Source organism: Tenrec ecaudatus, chromosome 5, assembly GCF_050624435.1.
Source record: "Tenrec ecaudatus isolate mTenEca1 chromosome 5, mTenEca1.hap1, whole genome shotgun sequence".
Taxonomy (NCBI): Eukaryota; Metazoa; Chordata; class Mammalia; order Afrosoricida; family Tenrecidae; genus Tenrec; species Tenrec ecaudatus.
Genome location: NC_134534.1, coordinates 145,856,377 through 145,881,780, shown reverse-complemented (window position 1 = coordinate 145,881,780; position 25,404 = coordinate 145,856,377). Strand labels below are relative to the sequence as shown.

Here is a 25,404-nt window from a genome sequence, read left to right as displayed (position 1 = left end):
CCTTGCTGCCTACTAATCCAGGGCCGGTTCCTTTTAACCCTTAGGGGTCTGATGCCCCTTTGCTTCTCGGCCAATGAAGGGGTCCCACGACTCAGAATGAGGTGCATTGCCCATGAAGGGCAGCAGGGGGCGAGCGCTGGCAGGGCACTCCCGCCCGCAGGTCGGACGGGGCGGGGTCTCGGGGGCGGGGCGGCGCAGCGCGCAGGCGCGGGGCCAGGCGCCTCGCGCGTCGACGGGCGCACGGCCACAGAGTTGCTCTGACCACGGGTCTGGTAGCAGTGAGTTCGATCCCCGCTCCCGCTGCGGCTTTGGTTCGTGCTCTTTCGATCCCTGGGCCTCCGGACATCAGTCTCCTGCAGCTCTCCGCGCCCTCTACCCGCCTCCCGCCGCCAGGATGCCGGTAACCGAGAAGGACCTGGCGGAGGACGCGCCGTGGAAGAAGATCCAGCAGAACACGTTCACGCGCTGGTGCAACGAGCACCTGAAGATCGTGAACAAACGCATCGGGAACCTGCAGACCGATCTGAGCGACGGGCTGCGGCTCATCGCGCTGCTGGAGGTGCTCAGCCAGAAGCACATGTACCGCAAGTACCACCAGCGGCCCACCTTCCGCCAGATGCAGCTCGAGAATGTGTCCGTGGCGCTCGAGTTCCTGGACCGGGAGAGCATCAAGCTCGTGTCCATCGGTGAGTGCTCTGGCCGGACCCAGCTTCCGCTGGGTGTACCGTCTGGCCCCCTGCGTGCGCCCCTGCGGGAGCCTGGAGCTCCCCGGAGCGCCCCCCCCAACAGCTGCCGCGGGCGGGGTGTGCGCGCGCAGGCGAGGGGGTCGCCCCCCGGGGAGGGTCTCCAGCCCCGAGGCCCCTTCCCCGGCACCATCCCGTGGACAGAGGCACGTGTGCTTGCTCCCCACCGTGCGCCCCGACCGCGCGCCCCAGGCTGACTGTGGTTTAGTGAGGGCATGGGGTGGGCGGCCAGGAGAGCGGCGGGAATGTTTTGCTCAGCCTCGGGGGCGCACGGAGGGAGCAGACTGGGACCTGAAGCGCGCCATCCGCCGACTCCTGGGCCAGGCGCTGAGCATATGGACCTCGGCGCGCTGGCCCCGCTGCGCCCAGGCGGGTGCCCCCCGCGGCCGCGAAGTGGGTGTCGGATCGGATCGGAGGCCAGGCTGGGCGACGCGTGGAGGAAGCCTTCTCTGCGCCCGGGGCTTCGCAGCCAGGGTGGAGACGGGGACCTGGTACTCTTCCCCAGCGTCCCCGGAATGGGTGTGGGCCCCGAGGAGGGGTGCTGAGCCGTGGGGGCGTGTCCGTGCTGTGCGCTCTGCTCAGGCCCCGCGCCAGACTGAGAGACGGAGGTGATTTTAGTAACTGTCGCGGGGTTCCGAGCCCAAGCTAGTTCCCATCCTGCGCCACCGGCCTTTAAAATGATCTCCATCGCCGCAGGTCGTGCGGGCTGGAGTGTCCTCACCTTAGGGGGTCCGGGGCGTTAACTGACTTGCCCAAGGTCGCTGACGCAGCAGGAATGGGGCTAAGAATTGAAGGAAGTGGATGACAATTGGAGGGAGGTTTCTCATTCCTCTGCCCCGCCCCCGTCCCTCCCTCGCCCCCTCCCCTCCAGCCCCAGGGTCTTCCAGGGAGGAGAGGGGTTCTGCTCCCTCTCCTCCGTGAAGGGAGAATTGGGAGGAGAGAGGTGGGTCCCAGGAGGGTGGCAAGGCTGTGATGGCAGGAGCCAGGCGTGCGAAGTGCAAGTATGTGTACGAATATGGCTGGGGTGTGCAGAGAATGCGTGTGCCCATGCTCTGTCATGGTACAGGGAGGGGCTGCCCCTCCCCCTCACCGGGCCTGGGCCTGGGGTCTCTTTCAGAGGAAGCTACCTCCAGTGACAGGAAGAGAGCCAGGCGCTGGGTGTGGCTTTTGGGACTTTCTCCAGTCTAAAAGGGGTTCCCTCTAGGCTGAGCAACTACTGGGCCACGCCCTTGCCTTCCCCCACACCTGTCCTGGCAGGTAGGGCTGCTTCCTGTTTCCAGGGCCCAGGTGGCTGCCACCTGCCTGGCTGGCCTGCCTCTCAGCAGGGCTTCTCCACCCCCAGGCTGGCTGCTCTGCTGAGGGGAGCTGCATTGTCTTCCTCTTGGGGGCCTAGCTCCTTTCTTGGGGAGGGAGAACCCCAGAATCCTCTTGGATTTACTCCTTTTTTCATGAGCACCCCCGCCCCTCCCCCCTACACACATACACACAAACTCCGAGGAGTCTGTAGGCCTGGCAAGGCTCAACCTAGTTCTTTTCTTCTTTGTTTGAAAAACTGTGTATTTATTTAATTAACTGAAGAAAGAAACTACGAGTAAACCAGGAGTATCCAAACATGACTTGAAATTTCTCATTTTACACACACACACACACACACACGCACACACACACGCGCGCGCGCGCCTTTCCACTCCCAGTGACACCGGAGAATCTGAGACTGCCTGCTTTCCCTGGCTGTTACATGCAGTCAGTGCCTGGAGCTTGTAGGGCTTTCTCATTCTTGACTTTGTTTGATGCCTTACATTTTCCTGCTTGGCCTCTTGGTTCTCATTCCTGAACCCACCAAGGTCATAGTTTTTCCTATTGTCCTGACATTCCAGGGCCGGTCCCCCATCAATCCCCTTCTTCCCCCCCTGCTGTGGGCTACTGGCATCTCCTTGCTGTGGTCCCCTTCCCACCACAAGTTACATTGAGTGTGTTTGTTTCCTTTTAAACTCTTCCACCATATTCCGCAAAATGGCAACTCCTGGGTCCAAGGGTGTGACTACATGTCTGATTCCTGTCACTGGCCTCCTAGTTGCTCTCTAGACTGTCTCATAGCAAACAGGTTTTCCAGCTCTTGGAGACCCCAAGGCAGGGGTAATAATGCCAGCAGCCTCTGCTCTCGGCCTCTGGGTGCTGTTGCCAAGGGCCCTTCAAAAAGAAGCCACCCCCGGTTTGGGCTTCAGTTAGTGTGTGCTGTCTGTCATACTGGGCTGTGCTCACCATGAAGCATGCTTGAGCTCACGACCCCGTGGAGTCCTCAAGGGATCACGGAGAGCATTCCCTGCCCTTACTCCCTCCCCCACCATATAGTAAGTTGCTGCTCTTGTTATTGTTAGTATTCAAATCCCTATTCAAAGATGGGGAAACTGAGGTTCCACGGGTAGGAAGTCTCTCACAGAGCCCACCCAGCTAGTAAATGGTGACTAGACCCCAGGTCTATCCAGCTTGAGAGAAGAGTGCGACAGTTTAGGCTATTGGGTTGGAGGCTGGTCTTTAAGCCTTTGCCCTTGACCTGGTGATGAAGAGCCCCAGAGTTGGGTGCCCTGCTGGGAAGTGAGGGGAGAACGGTAAGTGCATTCATATCTTGTGTTGAGATGTGTCTTTTGGGCATGATGACTCCGGTTTCACTGGGGGTTTGTTTGTTGGAAGAGATTTTGCTACCTGATGGATAATTAGAAAAAGCATCCTCAAAGTATGGGGTTTGTATTCTGTGGATGCACTCTCAAGATAGAGTGTGTCATTAGTACTGTGCACTCTTGCCCAGCTTGGAGATGTGATCTGGTCTCTTAGCTGCCCAAGAAGGGGGACCTCACTGCAAGGGAGTCCTAGCTGCTTCCTCCATTTGTGTGGCTTGTGAAGTGGACCCATCCTCGGCTCCATGAGTTGCAGATTTTCTTACGAGGCTCGTTAAATCCCGGGCAGTCCTCAGTGAGGCCTCAGCATATTTAATTCTAGGTGTCTGCCAGGAAATGGCAGAGTTATTTACTTGTTTTTCTGAAAGCCTTTCTGGCCCTGGGCAGCCCAGCCAACTTGGAGAAAGAGGGGTCTCCCAACTTCGGAATGAGGAGCAAGGTGGCCCAGAAGCTTGGGTGGTGTGTTTTGGAACTGCCCTGGAAAGAAAAGCAGTCTCTCCTTTTCGGAGGCTGCGGTCTGACCTTAATATTTACGTCACTTGAACCAGGCCACTGCCGCAGAGCAGATGGATGTGGGGTCACCAGGTAGAGAGATTCGCCCAGCTCCTTTCCTTCCTCCTAAGTAACCTACAGTGTCCTACCTCTTCTTAAAAAAAAAAAGTTGTGCTATGCACAGGAGCGCACCCAGGGATTCTAGATGTACTGTTGATTTCATTCTTGAGTTGTGCAATGGTTCCTCCCCTGTTAACATAAACTCGCTGCCCCCTGAGGCTCCTATCTTATCTTTGGAGTGGCTGTTGTCAATCTGATCTCATGTAGATAGTTCTTAAAGGAGCACCATGCTCAGTCCAGACATTCCTCACCAGCTAAGTAAAACCATTGTTTGGTTTTAAGATGTCAGGGGGATATTTTTGGTTTAGGGTTTAAAGATGATCTCGGGGCAGTAGTTTTGGGGGTTCATCAGTCCTTCTGGCTGACTCCAGAGCCCATCTTTTCCTTCTTGACTACCCTGCAAATGCCAGTGTGTCTTTTGGGTAACATAGTCCAGACCCACAGCAGTTGCAAAAAGTAGCAAAGCAGTGTGCTTTGTAAGGATTAACAAGCTTCTGGGCCGGTTGCAACAAGGTAGCACGTTTGTGAGCGATGAGGTTTATTTGGTGGTTAGGCTTCTTGGTTCAAGTCCCACCCACCGCTAACTAGCTGATCACAAACTTCTGTGTCTTAGCCTCCCAATCACAACCTCTTTGAAAATACTGTTACAAAGACTGAACAAGTTAATACTTCTTAGTGCTCATAGCACATAATAAGTGCCTTGTAAGTGTTTGCTAAATAAATAAGGCACTGTCCAACAATATGCTCAAAATTCATAGTGGGTGGGGGGTGGGGGTGGAAGGGCATTAAGCATCAGCCCTGCTGTGGGGAGACCAGTGTGTTTGGGAAACGTTGACTCTACTGGTTGTAATGTGGTGTGGACTGTCCAGCGGGTGCTGCCTGCCCGGAAGTGGGTGACCCTGCTTTGTGATGGCTGCCTCCCGGCCCTTCACGCCAGCTTTGTTTCCGAGCTGGACGGGAGCTCCGGGCGCCTGGTCATTCCAACCTCCCACCCCGTTCAGGAATCTCTGGGCCAAATCACTTCCAGATGGCGCCCGGTCCTCGGTGGCGCGCCGCCAGCAGCGCGGAGCCAGCGTGCCAGTCAGCAGCCGCCTGTGCTGGGCGCACGGAGGGGCCCTCTGAAGGAGGGCTTTGATTCGGAGCCAACTTTTGTCCCCCGGGCACACCCGCCGCAGGTCCTGCGCCAAGGCGGTGCCAGGGAACCCGCTGCTGGGCTGCTTTGCTCCTGGGCTGCGGCTGCTCAGGGCCTAGAGCCTGGTGGCCCTGCCTCCTTTAGCTCCTCAGGGTTGGGGGTGGGGGCACCCTGTCATCAACCTCCCAAGTCCTCACATGCTAGGCTGGACTAGATGTGCCCAAGACCAGAGGTCTGCAAACTTTTGAGATGGAAGAGCCAGTCATTTGAAAATCATTCAAGAACCATACATCCATTTTGACAAATGAACGAAATCACTGTTACCTGATACTATCCTTTAAAAGTTTTCCAGTTATCTCAGAGCTAATGTTACATGCCGGGAGAGCTGCTGATGGCTTGCCAACCGTCCTTCTAGATTCTCCATTCAGGGTAGGGACCTGGAAGCTGGACTTTCTGAGTTCTAATTCCGAGGCTGCCCCCTGAGTGCTGTGCAGCCTTGATCTGCTTTAAGCTTTTGGAGCCTCAGCTGCCCCTCTGGAAAATGGAAGACACGAATAGTTACTGCTTCTTGGATGCTAAGACCGTTCTATGTGAGCAGGTTCAAGTAGCGAGAGCACTCATTACTGAGATTCATGTGCATTTGAACCTGAGCCTTTGTATGTGAAGCCCAGTGACTGCCCTCTGTCATGCTAGCTATCCCTCCCCTCCGCTCACTGAACCTCAGGTGAAGATGCCCCCCTCCCCCCTTTTCCTCCTTATTCCACAAGCACATGGCCCGGGCCTCTCTGAATCATTCCCCACACTAGGTGCCAGGGTAGGGGTGGGGACACAGACGTTACAAGATGGCAGTGGTCCCTGCTTGCCCCACACAACTCTATGGGGAGGAAAGAGGCAGCCGGCAGTGCACACAAACTCCTGATTCAGGCTGTCTGTGGGGAGGGCCGAGCCTCTGCATCTCCAGCCAGCGCCCAGACCTCTCGCAGCTGTGGGAGGTCCCCTGCAGAGGGGAGCACCTAACCCCAGGCTGGGGTGGATATTCTGGAGGGCTCCCTGGAGGAAGGGGCCTTTATTAAGCATAGGCCCGAGTTTAATCAAGAGTAAACCATGTGAGCAGGACTGCAGGAGTACTCTAGCATTTCTGGTGGAGGATCCAGCACCACGGAGCCCTGGGGAGGTAAGCTTAGTTCAGGTGTCTGAGGGGCAGTGGAGAGGTAGGCAGGGGCTGCCAGCTGGGTGACCTCTGAGCACCCTTTGTGGGTAGGGCTGGTGAACCTGGCTGAAAAGATCATCTAGCCCTGGGGAAAGTGTTCCGCTCCAGTCATTCATATCAGTGAAAACATACATAGTAACCGTGAATATGTCCCTGCTCGATGCATGTGTATATATTTATAAGTTATCTCCATAGACCCCTGTCAGTCTGTGTAGTAACTATTCATAGTCAAGTTTACTTTCTCTTTAGATAACATTTCCCAGCGCGCTGGTGGATTCTCGCACGCACCCGCGGGCTACACTTGCCTGGCTTCGGAAGCCTGGAGAACCTGAGTTTCTACATTTAGTTTTTTACAACCCTTCTCCCTGCGTCCCCCACATATTGTTAGTATTGTACATTTAGTTTTTTTCTTTGGTTTTCCTCCTCAAGGAACTGGATCTGCAGTTGGAACCCCTGCCCCCAACAATGGCTTTCATTAAATGTGTCAGTCAAATGGCTGGTTCCTGCTGTGGTCATGCCCCAAAGAGCTTTCCTTCCCACCCAGTTCCCCAGGAGCAGTTGAGCGCCTGTTGTCCAGTCATTGTTCACTGCGCATGCTTGGTGATGACCTGATGGCCCTGGTTACTACTCACTGAGCCACAGGACTGTCTTCCGCAGGACTTTGTAAGGTAGCAGTTCTCAACCTGGGGGTCACGACCCCTTGGGGGGGTCGCCCGATTCATAACCCTAGCCAAATGACGTGATGAAGTAGCAACGACATAATTCATGGTTGGGGGTGGTCACCACCACCTGAGGCACTGCATGAAAGGGACGAGGCATGAGGAAGGTTGAGAAAACCACTGTTGTCAGGCAACCTTGTGCTTTTTTTTTGTTGTTTTTTTTTTCATTTGTTGACCTTGTGTTTTTGAAAGGTGGCTAGCCCACTTTGCTAGGGGAAACTGAGCCCATGTGTTAGGAGAAACACTTCTTTATCAGTGGTTTCTTTCTGTGTTTAAGGCGACAGCACACCAGGTGAGAATTGATGATGTGTTAGCAAGGGTGGGACTCATGGGTATTGTAACCATGCCCTCTTAGAATTAAGGCATTTTGGCCTTGTTTGTTTTTGACAAGAAAAACACTAAGTTATATGAAGTGACTGTTCTTTCTGAGAGCCTTACAACCAGAGATAATAAATTGTAAATAGTCATTATAAAGTTTTGACAACTGCTCAGTGATTAAAACAAAAAACAGAGCAGTTCGATGCACTCTCATTTAAGTTCACTCACTGTTGACAAAATTTTTCCATAAGCAGCCCGTCCGTCTCTGGTCCCTGCTGACACATTTCTTGCAGTAGAATGTTCTGGGCCAACATCTTTCACTCTACAGTCATGGAGGAGTGTGGCTTTTGACTTAACCAAGACTGGCTATTAGATGGAGTGGTTGCGAATACGTGTCTGACTTTATCCTTTCCCCCATCAGCAAAACCTGGCTCCTCTAAGCAGCCCGGCTAGAAAGCTCGCCAAGGAGCACATAGGACCTGCCTCTTTCTTGGCCATTCTCCATATCAAGAGTATGTGTGTGCGCTGCCGATTGCGTGCCTAAGGTCAAGGTGTGCACATGCCCGTGGAGGTGCACCCTTTAATACAATGTCTACCATTTCTTTACACGCACATCTCTCATGTGCAGTGCTTACCTGATGTAAGGGCCTGCCTTTGATTCCTTCAGGCCTACCTTATAAAGTGGATGGCTTGATATTCATTGCTATTTTATAGAGGAGGAAATCTGCCAAGCTCCAAAACCCAGGCCCAAGCCTGATGCTCCACTCAGCAAGTGAGATGGAGAAGGGGGAAGCCTGGGAGAATCAGAACTCCAGGGCTGGCTCGCCTTGTTTTTCCGGATCTTGAAAGTTGTCCGCCTCAGACAGAGTGCAGTCTTAGCGCTTTAGTTTTTAAAAAAATATTTTTATTGGCACCTAATCCACATGTCATACGATCCGATTGTTCAGTTGTTCAATGAAGTCCAGAAGAATTGTACAATCATTATTGCAATCAATTTTAGAATACCCCGCGCCCCCATTAAGTTCCCTTTAGAATGAGTTGTGTGATCACAATCAGTTCTAGCCTCAGCACCTTTCTGTGGCTCCCTGGGAGTGGAGAATCATTGGCGTTTTCGTCCCTGACAGGCTTCTGTATTACACGGTTCTGGCTTTCACAGGCTGTACACGATGTATGATAGTTTTTTATCCCTTCAGTTTTGTTCCTCTTTTGTTCTTAACTCATTTGAGCTTGATTAAGGTGAAATTGGAAGTTCTGTACAAAAAAAAAACACCAACCAGAGTAAACATTTTCCTTGGCCCTTTGGCCTTCTTGAACCGCCCTGTCCCCAGTAGCAGGGTGCTCTGAACAGGGCCTCCTCTCTGGGATGAGCCTCTCAGGCCTTCCCTGCCTCTGTTTGTTTTCTGGGCAGAGTGAAGTCACAATAGACCCAGGTGGTAGGAACCAGTCAAAGGTTGCTTTTGGGGCAGGACTCAGGGCAGGGCTGTCCTTGTCACCTTGCAGGCTGAGGTGAGGAGAGAAGGAGCCGTGTGCTGTGGGTGGGCTGTGTACTCTGGTGCCCATGGGGGTAGGGACAGTGTCTGAGGAACATGGGAGATCCTTGGTGACCACAGCCATTTGGCACAGCTGCGCTCTGTCAGAAGTGTCCGCAGCCACATCTTCCTGCTGCTCCCTTTAAACATTAACCGGCAGGAGTTTGCACTGGTGGTGTTTGCTGAATTGAGCAACTGGACCTTTTTTATTTAAAAAAAAAAAAAATCAGCTGGCCACCCTGGCACAAGTGGGGGCAGCCTGCTTCCAACCCCAGCAAGCTGCTTTCAGTCCATCTTCAAGGGGTCTTATGGGCAGCCCTCCTGCTAGTTTCCACCCCAGCACCAGGGCTGAACTTGTATGTCCCTCGGGCCCCTTGCAGCTCTCCTGCAAGAGAAAGCCGGTCTGTCTGGCTGATTGCAGCGAGGCAGCGAGGCCTCCCCAGAAAGTGCAGGGCTGGCTCACTGCAAGGTCTGGGCGTCCACACAACACTCCTGTTCTCCTCTCTGTGTAGGTCCTTTATCCTGGCATGAATTCCTTTTCTCATGGAGATCTGAAAGCTCCTTTGACTAAATGGATCACCTTTCTGGTCCCGGTCAGCTTCTGCCACGCCAGACCGACTCTCCTGGAATTTCCGCTCCAATAGAAAGGGAACCAAAGAGGTTGGAATTATTTGGAACAGGGGGTGGAATTTTGGCTTTCGAGCTATAGGGAAATGGGTGGGGCGTTGTGGCAAGAACTATGCAAATCTGCCATGGCCCATAAATTCAGATTTGAAGATTTGAAAAAAAAAGGCAAGTAGCAGTCAGCATTCCTGGCTGACAGACACGCAGGATCGGTGTTCCTTCTGCCTCCTGCCCTTTGCACCTGAGGGAGAGGTTCGGCTCCCTGCGGGTTACTGTCTGAAAGGATTCGGGTGATTTGCAATTAGATTCCTTGTTTTCTCTCCCCATCATGCCCCATGTTCCCCCCCCATGCCAACCCTGGGTGGCATAAACAGTTCACAGACGGCTGCCAATCGAGAGGTCAGAAGAGCCACGGAAGAAGAGAGGCCTGGGAAGCACTTCTGGGAAACCAGCCCTTGAGAGCCCCATGGGGCACAGCGCCCCCCAACACAGCGTGCCAGCTCCACAGCACTTGGAAGGATGAGCTGTGAGGCCTTGTGACACGCTCTGATTTCCCCGCACCCAAGGAAGCAAAGACTACCCAGTCACAGCCTGGGGGCGGGGAGGGGGCAGGTCAGAGGTGGCAAACCTGGCTCGCTCTGCCCGTCACGTGCTAAAGACTTTGAGCTGAGGCCCTACAATCCAGGGGTCTGTTTCCAAAAATTCTCATCTGAAGGGACACTTTGGTGGGCGCAGTGCCTCTCCATTGGTGGCAGGGCCCAAGAGAGTCTCCGGAGCTGAAGAGCCCTGGTGGATCTAGGCGGAAAGCAACAGGGCAGTGGTGACATGTCACATTTCTTATCTTCACTCAAGGACGGAGCTGGCACTGGGGGAGTACCTCTCTTGTGAGGGAGTCCCTTACAGGAAGCGATCCAGGTGTCACCTTACGCTTCTACCATAATTGCCTCACTTGGTCCTGAGGTTGCAGGGCAGGAGGCCCCTGGCCAGGTACCCATGGCATCCCCTGGTCTTCTCAGATCGTAGGTCACGGCACCGTACAACACATGATGGTATCTCCTGACTTTGCTGCCTTACTTCCCTCCCACGAGTTTTGAGTGCTCCAGGGACTGGGCTGTGTCTGTTTACTTCTGTGGCATTGAACTCCTCAGTCTGAGTCCCTGACCCCATTTGCAATGTATTTGCTTTCACTGAGGACAAAATAATCGTCCCTCGCAAATGGTAGTGAAACAGGCATTGTCAGTAAGGGGACACCTGGTTCTGGGCTCCCAGGAGACCTTTGTCTGTGTTTAGAACTATGCGAGGATCCCATTGGGGCAGTGGTTAAGTGCTTAGCTCTACACGGAAGGGTCTGCAGTTCGAACCCATCAATTGCTGTGTGAGAGAGAGGGGGCAGTCGGCTTCCCTAAGGAATTAGAGTTTTTTTGTGGGGTGCTTCTGCTCTGCCTTATCGGATGGCTAGGAGTCAGACTCGACTCTGGGTTTCAAATGGCGATACTAAATATGTACGGTAAGGATGCTCCATGCTCACTCTCTGATAAGGTGACCAGACGTCCAGCTTTTTAACAATTTTTCCTATGTCTTGCGGCGTTTTTAAAAAGTCCCGATTTTTTGGAAAGAATGCATGACAAGCTAGGGTATATGGCTTTCGGCTGCCATGTGGCTATTTTGCCAGGATATGAGTTTTATCAATGGTGTCCCGCTGGTGTCTCCTTTTACCAATGTTAAAATCTGGTATCTTATCTCTGAGCACCTGTGGTGTGTTTCACTGTCAACTTTTCCAAGTGGACATTTAGGTCCAAAATATGGAGAGGACAGGCAGCCACCGAGAGTCCAGCTAATCATAATAATAACTCACTCCAGCGGTCCTGTTGGGCAGGGTGGACACTGCTCCTGTGAGTTTCTGAGACTAATTTTCCACGGGAGTTGAAAGCCCCATCTTTCTCCCACAGAGCGGCTGGTGAATTTCAACTGCTGACCTTGTGATTAGCAGCCCAACATGTAACCACTTCGCCACCAGGGCTCCTTAATTGCTGTAATAATTTGTATAATAAGGAACAAACGTTGAGCACTTCCTAAGCACTCTACATTGTGATCAGCGTTCTTTAATGAAGTGAAGTGAAACTTTGTTACAACGCGGAGATGTGGAGGAAACCAAGACATTATGTATGGGATACATTGTGACTCAAACTTCCTGCAGTTTAGAATCCTCCTGTTCTACTTCTTCCCCAAAGAAGAGTTATTCCCTTCCAAAATTCACTTCGACTATGGGCAGCCTTGTTTTGAGATTTCAGTGATTACATTTGTAGTTCTTATGCTTTGCAAATAATGGCAAGGTCTCACACACACAGAAATACAATTTAAAACCAACCTAAAAAAAAAAAAAAGCACCTCCCTGTAAAAGAATTGCTTGAGGAATATTTTTTTGCTTTTAGGAAAGTCTGCTCACAGCTGCCCTTTGATTGGAATAGGGCTGAGGGACATGCCTTTTCTTGGGGGGGGGGGGGGGAAGAGACTGGGGCCGGTTTGGGAAATCATTGCCCAGCTTTGGGCCAATGTTAAAATTGGAGACCTTATTTGCGTCTCATTATGGTTTGCAAGTCTTTCTTGGTCCAGAAATATGTTTGGGCCAACCACAGAGTTGGGGTGTTCCAGCTGCTTTCTGTCTCTTAACTGTCTGAAGGACCAACTTTATTGGGACTGCCAGGGTCTCTTAATAATAGTTGTTATGTTTGGTAACTGTTGTGACTGCCTCCTGGTCAGCTCAGCACAGAAACTCATTAACTTCTCTTAAAAACTGTGGTAAAATACAGACATGGAGCTCTTGGGTATCGCAAATGGTTAAAAAATTGGGTTGCGGACCCTAAGATTGGAGCTTCGGTAAAAATAGCCAGTGTGGTAGCAGGCACAATCCAGTTCTTCTGTCTCAGGCAGTTGGAAAGTTCAGGGTGGGCAGGGCTGGTGGGACCAGGTTTGTCCAATGGATTGTCTAACACAATCACCACCACACTACCAGCAAAAGACTAAATTAAAAGAAGCCTCATGAAAGCTAAACGCTTGAGAGCTTTTTGAAGTCTGAAAATTACATGTGACCACAGGTCTTGGTGACATTGGCTCTTTTGGAGGCAGCCGTTTTCCCAGCAGCCCTCGGGACTGCAGGCTCGTGTAGTCATTCTTTCTTTTATGAGGCAAAGGAGCTGGCCTGGAAGCCACGTTGGGATGCAGACGGCATCCCCGACTATTGGGGGGACTTGGGGAAAGTTAATTGACCCCTCTGCAGCCCAACGCCCTGGTGGTGTTGAAGACAGTCTACGGCAACTTCTGCTAAGCATTTACCTCATCCATGATGGATGGCAAGTGTCCCTGTGTTTTAGACCAAGTTCTCTGGAGAAGCACACCCCAGGAAGGACGGTGTGTGTGTGTGTGTGTGTGTGTGTGTGTGCGCGTGTGTGTGTGTGTGCGCGTGTGTGTGTGCGTGTGTGTGCGTGTGTGGTGTCCCCACGCACATGAAGGGGTTTCAACACGTTCAAGGAAAAACTAATTAAAAGGGAGAGGGGAATTTTTCCATCAACTTTTTGCTCGATTAATTTTAAGGACCTGGCTTTACACAGTTGTGGAGGCTGGAAGTACCAAGTCCATGGATCTGACCAGAGTTCTCCTGACTCATGTGGTCACAGGCCTGAGAAACCCCAAACTGGCATGTCAGATGGCAGGGTGCCGGTCCCCATCCCCAGAGGGGGAAGAAAGAGTCCGGTGCAGGATCGGGAGAGTGAGCTTCACCAGGGCTCCAGTCCCAGGCCTGCGAAGATTTGGGGGCCTCACTTGCAGACAACCTCACCCAGGCAGGGAGTGCCATGACCGAGCCACACAAGCACTTGTAGCTGCACGGCCACGGCCACACTACGCTGCCGTCATGTCAGCGTGCAGTGGTGTCGTGGAAAAGTTTGATACGTTGTGAGAGTGACCCAGAGAGGGCCCAGGGGAAGGCTCAATGAGCACAGGCTGTTGGGGAACGGGTGTAAGCAGGGCTTGCTTGGTGGAGGGTCCCGGCAAACCTTCAATTTGCAAACATATATATAGATATATGTTTGCAAATTTTATATATATATTTTTGCAAGTTATATATATATATATGTTGCACCTGTGAAGCAAAATGAAGTGCACATGGTATGCGAGGAACACATCCTGGATATGGCCGGCACCCCCAAGGAAACTCCCCTTTCAACTGAGTGACCACTCACGTCAGATCACAGTAGGGAAGATGATCGTTCACAGTCTCTTATGAACCACTGAGAGACGCGGCCCAGCCACGGTGACACAGATCCTTCACCATCTCACCCAGGGGCTCTCGTTGGCGCCTGCCCCCTCCCAGCCTTCCTCTCCTGCGCCCCATTCCTGCTCTCCCTTCATCTTGTTGTGCCCCCACCCCCCAGACTGGAGGAGGAAATGACCTAATCATCGAGGACAGGGAGAGGTGGTTAGAATTCGGCCCAGAAATTGGTCAAAGATGTCTGGTACCCAATGAGTTGCCTTTGGAAGCGGAGGTGACCAGGGCTCCTGCTCTTCCGGCCAAGTTTCTTTGAGGGGAAGAACGCAGGTGTCAAGTGTTCTGGATGGCTTTCCTCACTTTGTCCTGCTTGGCTGATGGAGCTATTTTTATAAAATCATTTTTTGCCTCTCTTTTCTTCTTTTTTTAAAATCTCTTGGAATGCCTTTCCTTACCATTTCTCCCTTGGTTTTTCCAGACCCCCCCCTCTGGAAAGATGATCTCGTGGAAGGGGTGCTATAGCCCTTTCGGTGCAGGCCAGCTCCTTCCGCGCGCCCCCCTCCCCTTAGGGGGTCCTGTGTTGGTGCTGAAGGGCTCTGCCCCTCAGGGTTCCAAGAGACTGCCTCCAACGGCCCTGAGCACCGTGCCTGGTGCAAAAAACCACAGCTGCCACCAGTGTGGCTTCAGAGGGCCCTCACACCCCCTGCTTTCCTTTGGAAAAAATGAGTCCTCGTGTTAATGCCGCGGGGTGGCTCCTGCTTCGACTTTTAGGTCGAGTGGAGGAGGAAGAGCGGGCATTTTCCAAGTCAGTTTGTGCTGGGCATGAGTCTGGGCTGACTGCCTACTGCCCTTTCCACCTGGAGCACAGCGGGTGCACCGACCCTGCTCTTATGCCCTCCCTCCCCCCAGGAGCTTCACTCACCTCTGCCTCGGCCCCGGCACTTCTTCTTTCCCTTCAGGTCCTTGACCTCTGGGATTACTGTGGGGGACCTGGCACCACCAGTTAACCCCAGCATTGTCCAACCTTAGTCTCAGAGGTGGCAAGGGTATTTTTACAGTACTGCTTGGAACCAGGACTCCGGGCCTGACACCCTGCACAAACAGCATCCAGGCTGCTGGGCCAGACTGACCGCAAGTGGCTGGCAGTGGCAAATTCTGTGGCTCCCAAGACCAGCAAGGACAGTCTCAGTTTTTTTTTTTCCAGGGGATGTGGGCTTTGCCCAGCCAGCTGAAGGACTGGCTAGTGTCTTGTGTAAACCACTTGCTTCTGCCCCCTGTGAGTCCCCCTTAAGCCAAATGCTGCCCAGCTGAGCCAGGATTCTGATGGACAGCACCTTGGGAGAGGGCTGCTTTTAGGTTGGGATTTGTGGAACACTCAGAACTCTTCCCCGAGGTAGACCGTCCATATCTGTGGGGGTTTTATTTGAGCGAGTGACTAATGCAGAGCTTTACATGTTAACAAGGGGAAGGAATCCGGCAGCCTGGTTACTGTTTCCATGTGACAGGCCAACAGTGTGTTCGCTTGCACAATGTCTTTTGTTGCTCCAGCCATGAATGTTGACCTTCAGCCAGGTGTTCTCAGCCAGGTCAGCAGGCACCAACCCATTCCCTTTCCAGAGCCCTGTTACTGCTCCTGGGAAGCACTGGGCACAGAGCTGGCAGATTATAGGGCCCAGGGACTGGGTCTTAGTCCGGTCCTGCTCCTCCCACCACTGGAACATTGGCAAGACCCAGCCAGCTCTCAGAGCCTCTCTTCCCACCTGTAACGGGAGAACCAGCCAGGCCTGTGCTTCCCAACCTTCAGCCATTCACTCTGGAACCACCTCGACTGTTTGTGCGCAGCGCAGGGCTGCCCGTATTTTATTTTTCACGTAACATTTTTCCCTCACTGTTGACTCACTCTCAAAGCTAATGTATTTGCAGAGGAGACTATGTGTCACTATCCTAACAGAAATGCAGCGCCACTAGGTAAATCGATGGTGACTGTAAATAAATCCAAGCCAGGGTTACTAGATCCCAACCAGGCACTGTTGCCTGCACTCCGCTTGAAGTTTGTTCTCTTTTGGTTGAAAGAAGAAATTAGCAGGAGATAGCCAGGGGTGTGAGTCGGCAAGTACCACACTGAGCTGTTCCCTTGACTTGCTGGAAGGATGGAATTGGGTCAGCGATAGCCCCAGGCAGGACTGTGTAGTATTTTTCACCAACTCTCAACTTGTGGGCGGTGGGGGAGTCCTGCTGTGGGCTTGGTACTGTACTGGAAAGCCAGGAGTGGAGAGGGGGCTGGGACTTGATGCCTGGTCTTGGGGCGCACACAGGCTAATGGGGAGCGGCATTCATGGGGTATGATAGGATGGGTGTAGATGAAGTGGAAGGCTACAAGGAGGTGGGGTAGAAAGCCACAGGACCAGGTTCTGCCATGTGAGTTGTTTAGAAAACCAATTCCATGTGTGTGTGTGTGTGTGTGTGTGTGTGTGTGTGTATAATGTCTAATATATTTAGAGTCCTAGATTCTAGGGGAACTCTTAACAACTGATTGAAAGAGAATTCATGGGACTCATTGAAAGAATTCATGGAGTTTCTTATGGTATTAAAATCACAATCCATCCTAACCCTGCTACAGTCTTTGCAATACCCATTATTTTGGGGACATGGGTAGGGCAGATGATCATGCATGGCAGCTTTTGCACGGCAGGGTAGTCACTGAAACCAGCTGGCTGTGTTGTCAGCCTTCAGGAGTGCCTGGTGCTCCTTGGGGCCAGCTGGCTTGGATGCGGAGTCTGGTTTCCCCATCCATCTCCTGAACGAGGGGCTTGTGTCTGCTTTGTATGAATAAATGGTGCTGTGTGCTTGAGTTGTTGGAAGGGCAAAGGGGTTTGCTTTGTAAACTTTCGCCCCATTCACAATGAAAAAAAATTTAAATGACAGAGAAGTTGTGTGATGAATGATGGAGTCACCGGTCATCACTTGCCATCAAGCCAGTTACAATGGTGGTGACCCTGCTCCACCTGCTCCATCGTGTCTGAGCTTCCAGGAGCAGGCGGCCAGGCCTGTCTTCTCAAGTGCACCTCTAAATGCTATGATACTGTACCTTTCCCAAGGTAAGCCAGGTGCTTACCTGCTGCTGCTGCTGCCACCCAGGGCCTCATAGCCAAATGTAACTCGGGACAAAGACCAGCACTCTGAGCTCAAGGCAAGGAGGTTTTGGTTTTGTAAGGGGGTCCTAGATGGCAGAGCAGGGAAGGAAGACAAGCTCAAAGTGGGGTTGTTTCAGGCACCAGGCCTCAGCTCTGTGGGAGCCTGTGCGCAGGGGACAGGAGACCTAGCTCCTCCGATCCCGTTCCCCCTTGATGGAAGGCTACCTCAGGGACATTCGGCCTGGAGACATGCCTGGGCTCTGCCTTGGTGAAGGGCTTTTGGGCCAAAAGGGGAAAATAAGCCAGGTCCTGGAGTTGGTAGGTGGTCCTGGGGGGTAGGGGTGGGGTGATCTGAGCTGGCACAGAACCACCGGCCACAGATGCACCGGGACATCAGGTAGAAGAGGCCAAGGGCATGGACACAGGCACCAGAGACATCTCCCAATACATCTGTCACCGCATCACCTCAGATCCATGGTTCTAACAGTCGTGTGCGGAGGAAGCAAACTGCAGAGGGATACGTAAGCTCTGACACAGTGTGTGTATAGTTTCACACACGTCTTCTGAGTACAGATGTGTGCCTGGCATGGCCTGCGCCAGACTTTGCATAGTGGTTGCTGGAGTTGGAGAAGGGGGCATGCTGCCCGTGAAGGATAGACTGGTGCTTTTGACTCCCTTTTTAAAAAAAACTGTTTTGTTGGCACATAGCATGCAATCCCATAGTTCAGTCATATCAAGAATCTAGAGTTGTACAATCCTCACCACAATCAACTTTAGAACATTTTCTTCTTTCTTGTACTCGTTATTAGCTCTCCTTCCCCCAAACTCCCCTGCCGGACCCTCAAGGAGCCACTCATCCAGTTTACTGTCGCTCCAGATTGATCGATCCTGGATTTCACATACAGAGAAACATACAAAAGCCAAACAAAATCAACAGCAGTAACAAAACGGAGAAAAACTTCAATGGAAAAGAAATACTGAGAAGTAGAACAAATTTAAAATGGGTCCCAAGGGAGATCAAATGATAAGGTGTTACATTGTAACCTGACCAAATCTGCAAGAATCCACTTTCCAATGCTCTCTGCTGAAAGCAAGGCTCTTCAACTTCCCCGTCTACGGCCAGAGGGAATTCACACAGGCTTACTCCACGTTTTCCCTCTTTGTTCACTTTGATTTTTAACGGAAACAACCTTGAAATGGGTCAAAAGGGAGTTCAGATGATACTACATTTTAACCTCACCTATCTGCCTCGATCCTCTCTACAATGCTGTCTGATGACAAGGCTGTGCACACCCCTGCCCTATGGGCGGAGCCTTTGACTCTTGGCGACCTTTTGCTTCCTCCCCCCCCCTTTTGTTTCTTTGATTGTGTAGTGGCTACATGACATTATTCTTCTTTTAAGGTATGTTTGACATGTGCCATCTTAATGCTCTATGAAGGGGCTTTAGAATATTCTTGGGGAATTAAACGATCATGGAATTTTCTGTGGAAGTTTTGAAGCTCATCATAAAAACGGAGCTTTGGTAGTGCAGTGGTTAAGCACTCAGCTGGTTAGCCACAAAGTTGATGGTTCAAATCAACCCAGTGCCTCCCTAGGGACAGACCTGGTGATCCATGCCCTTAAAGCTGGCAGCCCAGGAAGCCCCCCTCTGGGGCAGTTCTGATCTGTCACGCACATGAGTTGCTATGAGTTGGAAGTGACCGGGCACCTGACGGCAGCACAACAATTCTTTGAAAGGACGTTGTTTAATAAAGGTGCATGCGCTACTGGACTTGACCAAGGGAGGCTTGACCAAGGGAGGGGGAGACACACCTTATGTTCATGATGTTTGTTTATTTTTGAAGACAAGCCTGGACTCTGTGTATAAGGAAGAAAATAGATTGTCCTCAAGATGTTGAGCTGATAAGACATTCACACTTAGGGCACCCCCACCCCTATTCCCCACATAAGTGTTGAGACTGCTGAGCTTATAAGCTTAAAACAGGCTCCTCCCATTGCTTGTGAGTACAGCAGCCGGCTGTTCCCAAAGCTCTGCCCAAGGGGGGCTGTAAGAGCAGATACCTACACTTTATCCTGGCTAATATGAGTTTATCATGGCTAAAAGGGGTGCTGAGTAGGTTTTTTTCTTTGTTTTTCTGAAACGGGGTTGGCTGTTGGAGCTGTTGTCTCATACACTTGGAGCTGTTGTCTCAGTGGAGGCGCTGTTTCTCAGGAAGTCCCTGCAGAGGTTGCTGAGGTTCTGCTCCTAACACTGGTTCAAGCCCAGCCTGGGGATGGCTCAAGGTGGAATCAATGCCAGGAGTTGCCTTCTAAGAGCATCATTGAATTGTGACTATATTCAGGCTGGTTCTTACCTAGGGGGCCGCTGCTGTGCCACATCCCTGCCCCTGTGACCTCCAAAGTGTGTATTTTCCTCCAGTCACTATCCCCATTTGGAATGTTCTTTTTGGTAAAAGTATGCACATCCAAACGTGCTCTGATTGATTTCTCCACACACTGCTCAGTGGCATTGGTTAGCTTCTTCCCCATTGTGCCATCATTGTCCTGAGTCCTTTCGCTCTGATTAACCCACACTGCCCGGAATTTCTCATCTGTGCACTAACGGGACTGTTGTCCATTGGGTCTCATGCAGATCATCGGAATAACTTGTTTGGGTTGTTGTGAATACACACAGCAGCACACACCCCAACACAGCCATTTCTCATGCCCCCGTCAGTGACGCCGATGCCAGTCTTGAGGCCGTGCACCCACTCTACCACTTCCCTTTTGGAGTGTGTCTCCCCCATTAAACTCAGCTCTCTGCTGCCTCCTCAGCTTCCGACCCAAGCTTCCTAGTTCTTTTTTCAGTTTGATTCTGTAGAGGAAGAGCATGGTGCTCCAGACAGACGGTGCTTACCACTTAAGCTAAAGTCTTATTTGGTTTTAAGAAGTCTTCAAGGGATATTTGTTGGTTTAAGGTGGAAAGATTATCTCTGGGCAGTAGTTCCAGACGGTCGCTTCCATGGTTCCAGATAGTCTCGAGAAATCATGAGAACCTGACTTTCTGTGTTCTCTCCCCTTTGATCTTTGGGCTACATGATCTTTGGGCTACACGATCTTTGGGCTACATTTAAGTGGTTCTCAACCTTCCTAATGCTGCAATCCTTCGGTGGTGGTAGCCCCCAACCATGAAATTCTTTTTGCTGCTACTTCATCACTGTAATTTGGCTACTGTTATGAATCGGGCAACCCCTGTGCAAGGGTCATTCGACCCCCAGAGAGGTCTTGACCCACAGGTTGAGAACCGCCGGTTTAAATGCTCAGTAGTAGTAGCCTGGCACCATCTAGTGCTTCTGGTCTCATGGCAGAGGAGGCAGTTATTTATGGAGGCAATGAGCGATACACTCCATTTCTTCCTCCTATTCCCAAGTTTCCCTGCTTTCTCTGTTGTTGCCTTGGATGGTGGCTGCAAACATTTAAGACCATATTTTCTATGCAGAGAATTAGGAGGTAGAACAGAAGTACTCACCATACTAGATACTTTAATGGGGATGCCCTGTGAAACCCTGACCCTAAGCCTCCAAACCAAGGAACCAAAAAAATCCACGAGGTCTTTGGTTGCACAAGAGCAGTCTCAGTACCTTTGTCGTTGACATAAATATGCATACATTTTCATACAACTTCTGCCCATTCAACTTTTATTGTTGCACAACTTAGTAACGGCAATTGCGGTAATCGGTTGGGCAATTTAAAGATAAAAAATTAAAAAATTTTCTGTTGTGAACTGAGCAAGGCTTTAGAGAGCAAATCAGTTTTCCATTCAATAGTCCATACACATTTTGCTTCATGTCATTCATTGCAATTCCCTCACCATGTAATATCACTCATCCCACTTTCTCACTGGTTCATTCTTCCTTCTTAGCCCTTCTGAATGTTGTCTTTCAGGAAATGCTGCCCTTTTAACCTCAAATAGTTGATTAGTCTAAGGTGTGTCTCCCTCATTAATGTTAATTGTTCTCCTTAGTTCTGACTCACAGCCACCTGAAGACATTAGAACGGACCTGTTGAGGTTCCAAGGCTGTAATTGCATACGGGAGGAAAATAAAAAAGCCTCATCTTTCTCCTTTTAAAGTGGTGAGTTTGAACTGTTGACCTTGTAGCTTGCATCCTCCACCCCACTAGGGCTTCTTGTTCTCATAGATCTGTCTACTGTTTGGCTGAAATGGGAGCCACAGGGTGGCAGAGTGAGTTCAGTACCAGGCCTGATGGTTGGCTATTTGACCAATCAGCCATATATATATGTATATTTATATTTATTTATATATAAAGATAATATTTTAAGAGTGCAGCACTTACAGGTGTCATTCTTTACTTTTTGAGCTAAACGATCAGTGTGAAGACACCTTTCAAGGGATAGTTATGTTTTGAAGTTTGACGAGTATCTCAGCCTCAGTGTGTGCAGAGCTGTTCCCAGTGGACACATTGGTCATGAATGGTAGCTGGGCACCGTCCAGTTCTTCTGGTCTCATGGGAGAGAAAACACTGGGTTCGTGGAGGCCATTATTTCAGTGGTCCAGATGCTTTCTCTTACCCTTGGGTTTTTCTCTTCCTCTTTGGCGTCCAAGGGAGACCAGCTGTTATACCATGGATGGCAGCTCTTAGAACAGACCCTGTATGAACAATATCATGCCAGGCTACTGGATTGCTTCACAACCCCCACATTCTTCAAACTGAGAAAATTAGTTCTAAGCTTGTTTTAAAGGATTTATTTATTGAGGTACAGTCAACATGAGTCTCGATATACCTACACGCTGTGAAGCCCCCACGGTCTCCTTGTGCCTCTCCGCTGTCTTTCCCTTCCCCGCCTCCCCCCACGTCATCCTCAGTAGTCCTTGGTCTTTCTCTGTCGAGTAGTTTACAGCAGGGGTTCTCCACCTTCCTCATGCTGCGGCCCTTTCATACAGTTCCCCATGTTGTGGTGACCCCCCCAACCATACAAGTATTTTCTCTGCTACCTCATAACTGTCATGAATCGGGCAACCCCTGTGAAAGGGTCGTTTGACGCCCAAAGAGGTCGCGGCCCACAGGTTGAGACGTGCTGGTTTACAGGCCCGGGTAATGTAGTATGAACTCTTTGTTGCGTGCTCCTGTCACACAGCATGATGACTCTGCGCTCCACCCTTTGTGATGCTGCCTCAGTGCCGTCCTTCCTGACAGCCGAGCAGTGTTCCATTGTGTGGGTGTACCACAGATCATTTGTATTGTTTTCTGCCGGTGACATCTGGGTGGTGTCCAAACACAAACAGGCCACAAACCGTCTTGTCTAAGTCTACATGTGCTCTTACGCTTCCCTATCCCCTGGGGTACATACGTGCGAGGGAAATGAGCAGGTCGCAGGGCATTTGTCCATTTAGCTCTTGAGAAAACTGCCCGACTGCTTTCCAAAGGGGAAAGCACTTTACTGCTGGACCGGCTGCTTAGGCGAGCTCCCATTTCTCTGTATCCGCGCCACAAGGTGTGTGTGTGTGCGCGCGCGCGTGCGTGTGTGTGTGTGTGTGTGTGTGTAACATGATACTGTTTAAGCTGGTTAGGGAAAGCAGTGTTGACTTTGCACTCATTTTGTTTCTTCCCCTGTCCTTCAACACGTAAAAGATGCCTTCGTTCTCATGGTTACAGGTTCTGTAACCGATGTGCTTCTAGGAAAAAGTGTCCGCAGCATCAACCCCTGGCTCACCCGTGGAGGGGGGCTGCCTCCTGAAAACCAAACCCACCCTTCCCAGCGCTCTCGGCCCGCATCTGCTCTGTGCTGGAGGCCACCTCCAGTTGGTGCTTCACAGCACCTGCTGTTTCACTAATAGCTGTCAGGTAAATAGTATATGTTCGTTTTAGGGTTGTAGGAACTTCCCTGCACAGCCAGGAAGCAGCAGAGACAGGTGGATGGAAATGTATCAGGTGGGGTGCAGGTTGGTTGGAAGCCGCAAACCCCCCTGGAAATCTGCCTACTCTGCAGGGCTAGGAGGTAGCACAGCTTCAGTCTGTTCGACCTGATGGGTTCTGGGCTGCTGTGGCCCTTGCTGTCTCTGCTAGTCTCTAGGCTATTGCAGCACTTCCAAGCCTTACAGGGACACCCACACCTTTGGGAGGAAGCCGGCTCAGGGACATCCTGAGGCTCTCTTTGATTGGATCAGCCTGGTCATCTGTGCATTCCTCAGCCAATCACTGGCCGGGGGTGGGGCTTGTCAGGATTGGATCTAACCTAGGTGTCCTGTTCTACTCCCCTTGGGAAACCAGGGCCCTTGAAGGGAGTGGGAGAATGAACTTGAGTTTTCTCACTCTGGGCTGATGATAGAGGGGCGCCACTTGTTCTTTGGAAACCTTCATTTCACGCAGCTCGGGTGCCTGTGACTTAGGGTAATCACATCCCTGTCCACACCTGTGAAGTGAGATTATCTTTTCACCTCACAGGCAGATCAAACAAAACCCCCCAAAACAAATACATGTAAATTGTAGAGTGCTTGAGGTTCCTTTTAAGCTGCCCATATAATTAAAAGGTGTTACCTAGACTGGGATATGAAATAAAATCCCCGATGTCAGGGGCTTACGTGGAGAGCAAATGTTTTGAGCACGATGAGGGTAACGAATGTACAAATTATGCTTTATACAATTGATGTATGTATGGCTTGTGAGAAGAGTTGTATGAGTCCCTAATAAAATGATTAAAAATAATAAAATCTGACTTCAAATTTAAGTGGTATCATTTCCACACCTTTTAAAATACAGGTAATTTCCCAGGTGATCCTCCCTCGGTCTGACCAAGGGTGCAAAATAGCCACCAAGTGAAGGCATTCCCTTCTCCCCTTCGTTTCGGCAGGAAGGGTTGAACGGGAGGATGGATGTGTGAGGACTTGGCCTCTTGACTGCCTTCCAGGCTCTGTACAGCTGGTGAGGAAAATGTAGCTCAACTGCTGTGACTCTCCCCAATTAAGAACTAAGAAAAGCCAGTGGTTACAAGGCTTGGACTTCTGACAAGCCAGCGGCCTCAATCAATACTGAGTGATCGTCCAGATTGGAAGAGCCCGTGAAGAGGAGAAGGGGAAGCTTTGGGAATTTCTCGTTGGACCATTGGAGAGTGGGCCTTTATCACAGCCCAGGCTGGAACAGGCCATCGAGTCACTGGACAGACAAGTTGGCCACGTGGGAGGCCTGGCCCGGGACCGCCTGCTCGGCCTGGGGTGGCAGCATGGGAAAGAGTTTTATTGGGATTTGTTTTCTACCGAGATGCAATGTCAGATGAGACCATCCTTTCTCACTGCTGATCTCACCAAAGTCCTTACTTCAAAGCTGAATTGTTTTGGATTCAGACATTCAAGTTTCTTAATTAATTGACTTGGGACTTGGGGCAAATTGGCTTTTCTTTATAGTAAACCCACGGACTGAAAGGCTTGTGGCTTAGATGATGTAGATCCCGAAGGAGAACTCCAACTCAAGCTAGTTGGCCCTTACTCAGACTTTGTTCATTGTCATCTCTGTGAACTCAGGTCTTAGTTTCCCCATCTGTAAACACTGAGGACTGAAGCAGAATCGGGGTCAGCACACACCTGGCGCCTGCACCTTTCTCTTGCCACGGCTGACATAGCTGGTTGATCGTGGTATCCTCCACGGAGTCCAGATGTGGCTGAATGAATCCCTTTCCTCAGAGTGCTCCAAACAACTGTTTGGTCTTTGGGATGAAACCCATTTGCCATTCTGTGAAACACCAGGCACTTTCAGCCTCCATCAATCACTCTGAAGTTGTTCATGTTTACAGACTGTCAAGGGGCCCTGAGGGTGTGGTGGCTTAGGAACCCAGCTGCTAATGGAAAGGTTGGCAGTTCGAACCTACCAGACCCCTCTGTAGGAGCAAAGGGAGGCAGTGGACTTCTCTAAAGATTACAGCCTTGGAAACCAGATGGGGCAGCTCCACTCCGTCATGTAGCATTGCTAGGAGTCTGAATTGATGACAGCGCAGTTGCTTGTTCCTTTGTTTTGCTACCGAGCCTGTGCATTGAGCTCTTTTCCGTGGGCTGCTGGTGGTGGCTGCAGTGTACAGCAGCTACCGAACCCCTAGCTGTAAGTGGGTGCTGATGTTCTTCACACCTCCCTGGCCTTTCCTACTTGACTGCTCACTTCTCCCAGGTCAGACGCTTTTTCCCTTGTGAACACACACACACACACACACACACACACACGGCTGGGTGGGGGCGATGTAGAGAGTGAAATAGTTGTTCGCCTCTTACATTTCCACAACATGGTACCCACACATGACATTCCTTGTAAGAGGACCATGGTATGGTGTATCACGCTGATCCTCCACCTGGTTGGCTTCTTAACCCTTTGGCTTTCTTACATCCCATCACGAGTTCATTCCTCGTGGCAGTGGTCAGGTGCTCGGCTCCTCACCAAGCAGTTTGAATCCATCAGCTGC

The 25,404-nt window shown here is 51.1% G+C and overlaps 1 protein-coding gene across 2 annotated transcripts in view; it reads left to right on the top strand.

Moving 5' to 3' along the window:
- Window positions 1-239: 239 nt before the first annotated feature.
- The window catches only part of FLNB (filamin B), a 145,452-nt gene continuing 120,287 nt past the window's right edge, over window positions 240-25,404 (top strand). For both annotated transcript variants that reach the window (XM_075549991.1, XM_075549990.1), the window contains exon 1: window positions 240-686. In XM_075549991.1, coding sequence (XP_075406106.1) covers window positions 395-686 — 292 coding nt within the window. In that variant the 5' untranslated portion in view covers window positions 240-394. The remainder of the gene's footprint in view (window positions 687-25,404) is intronic.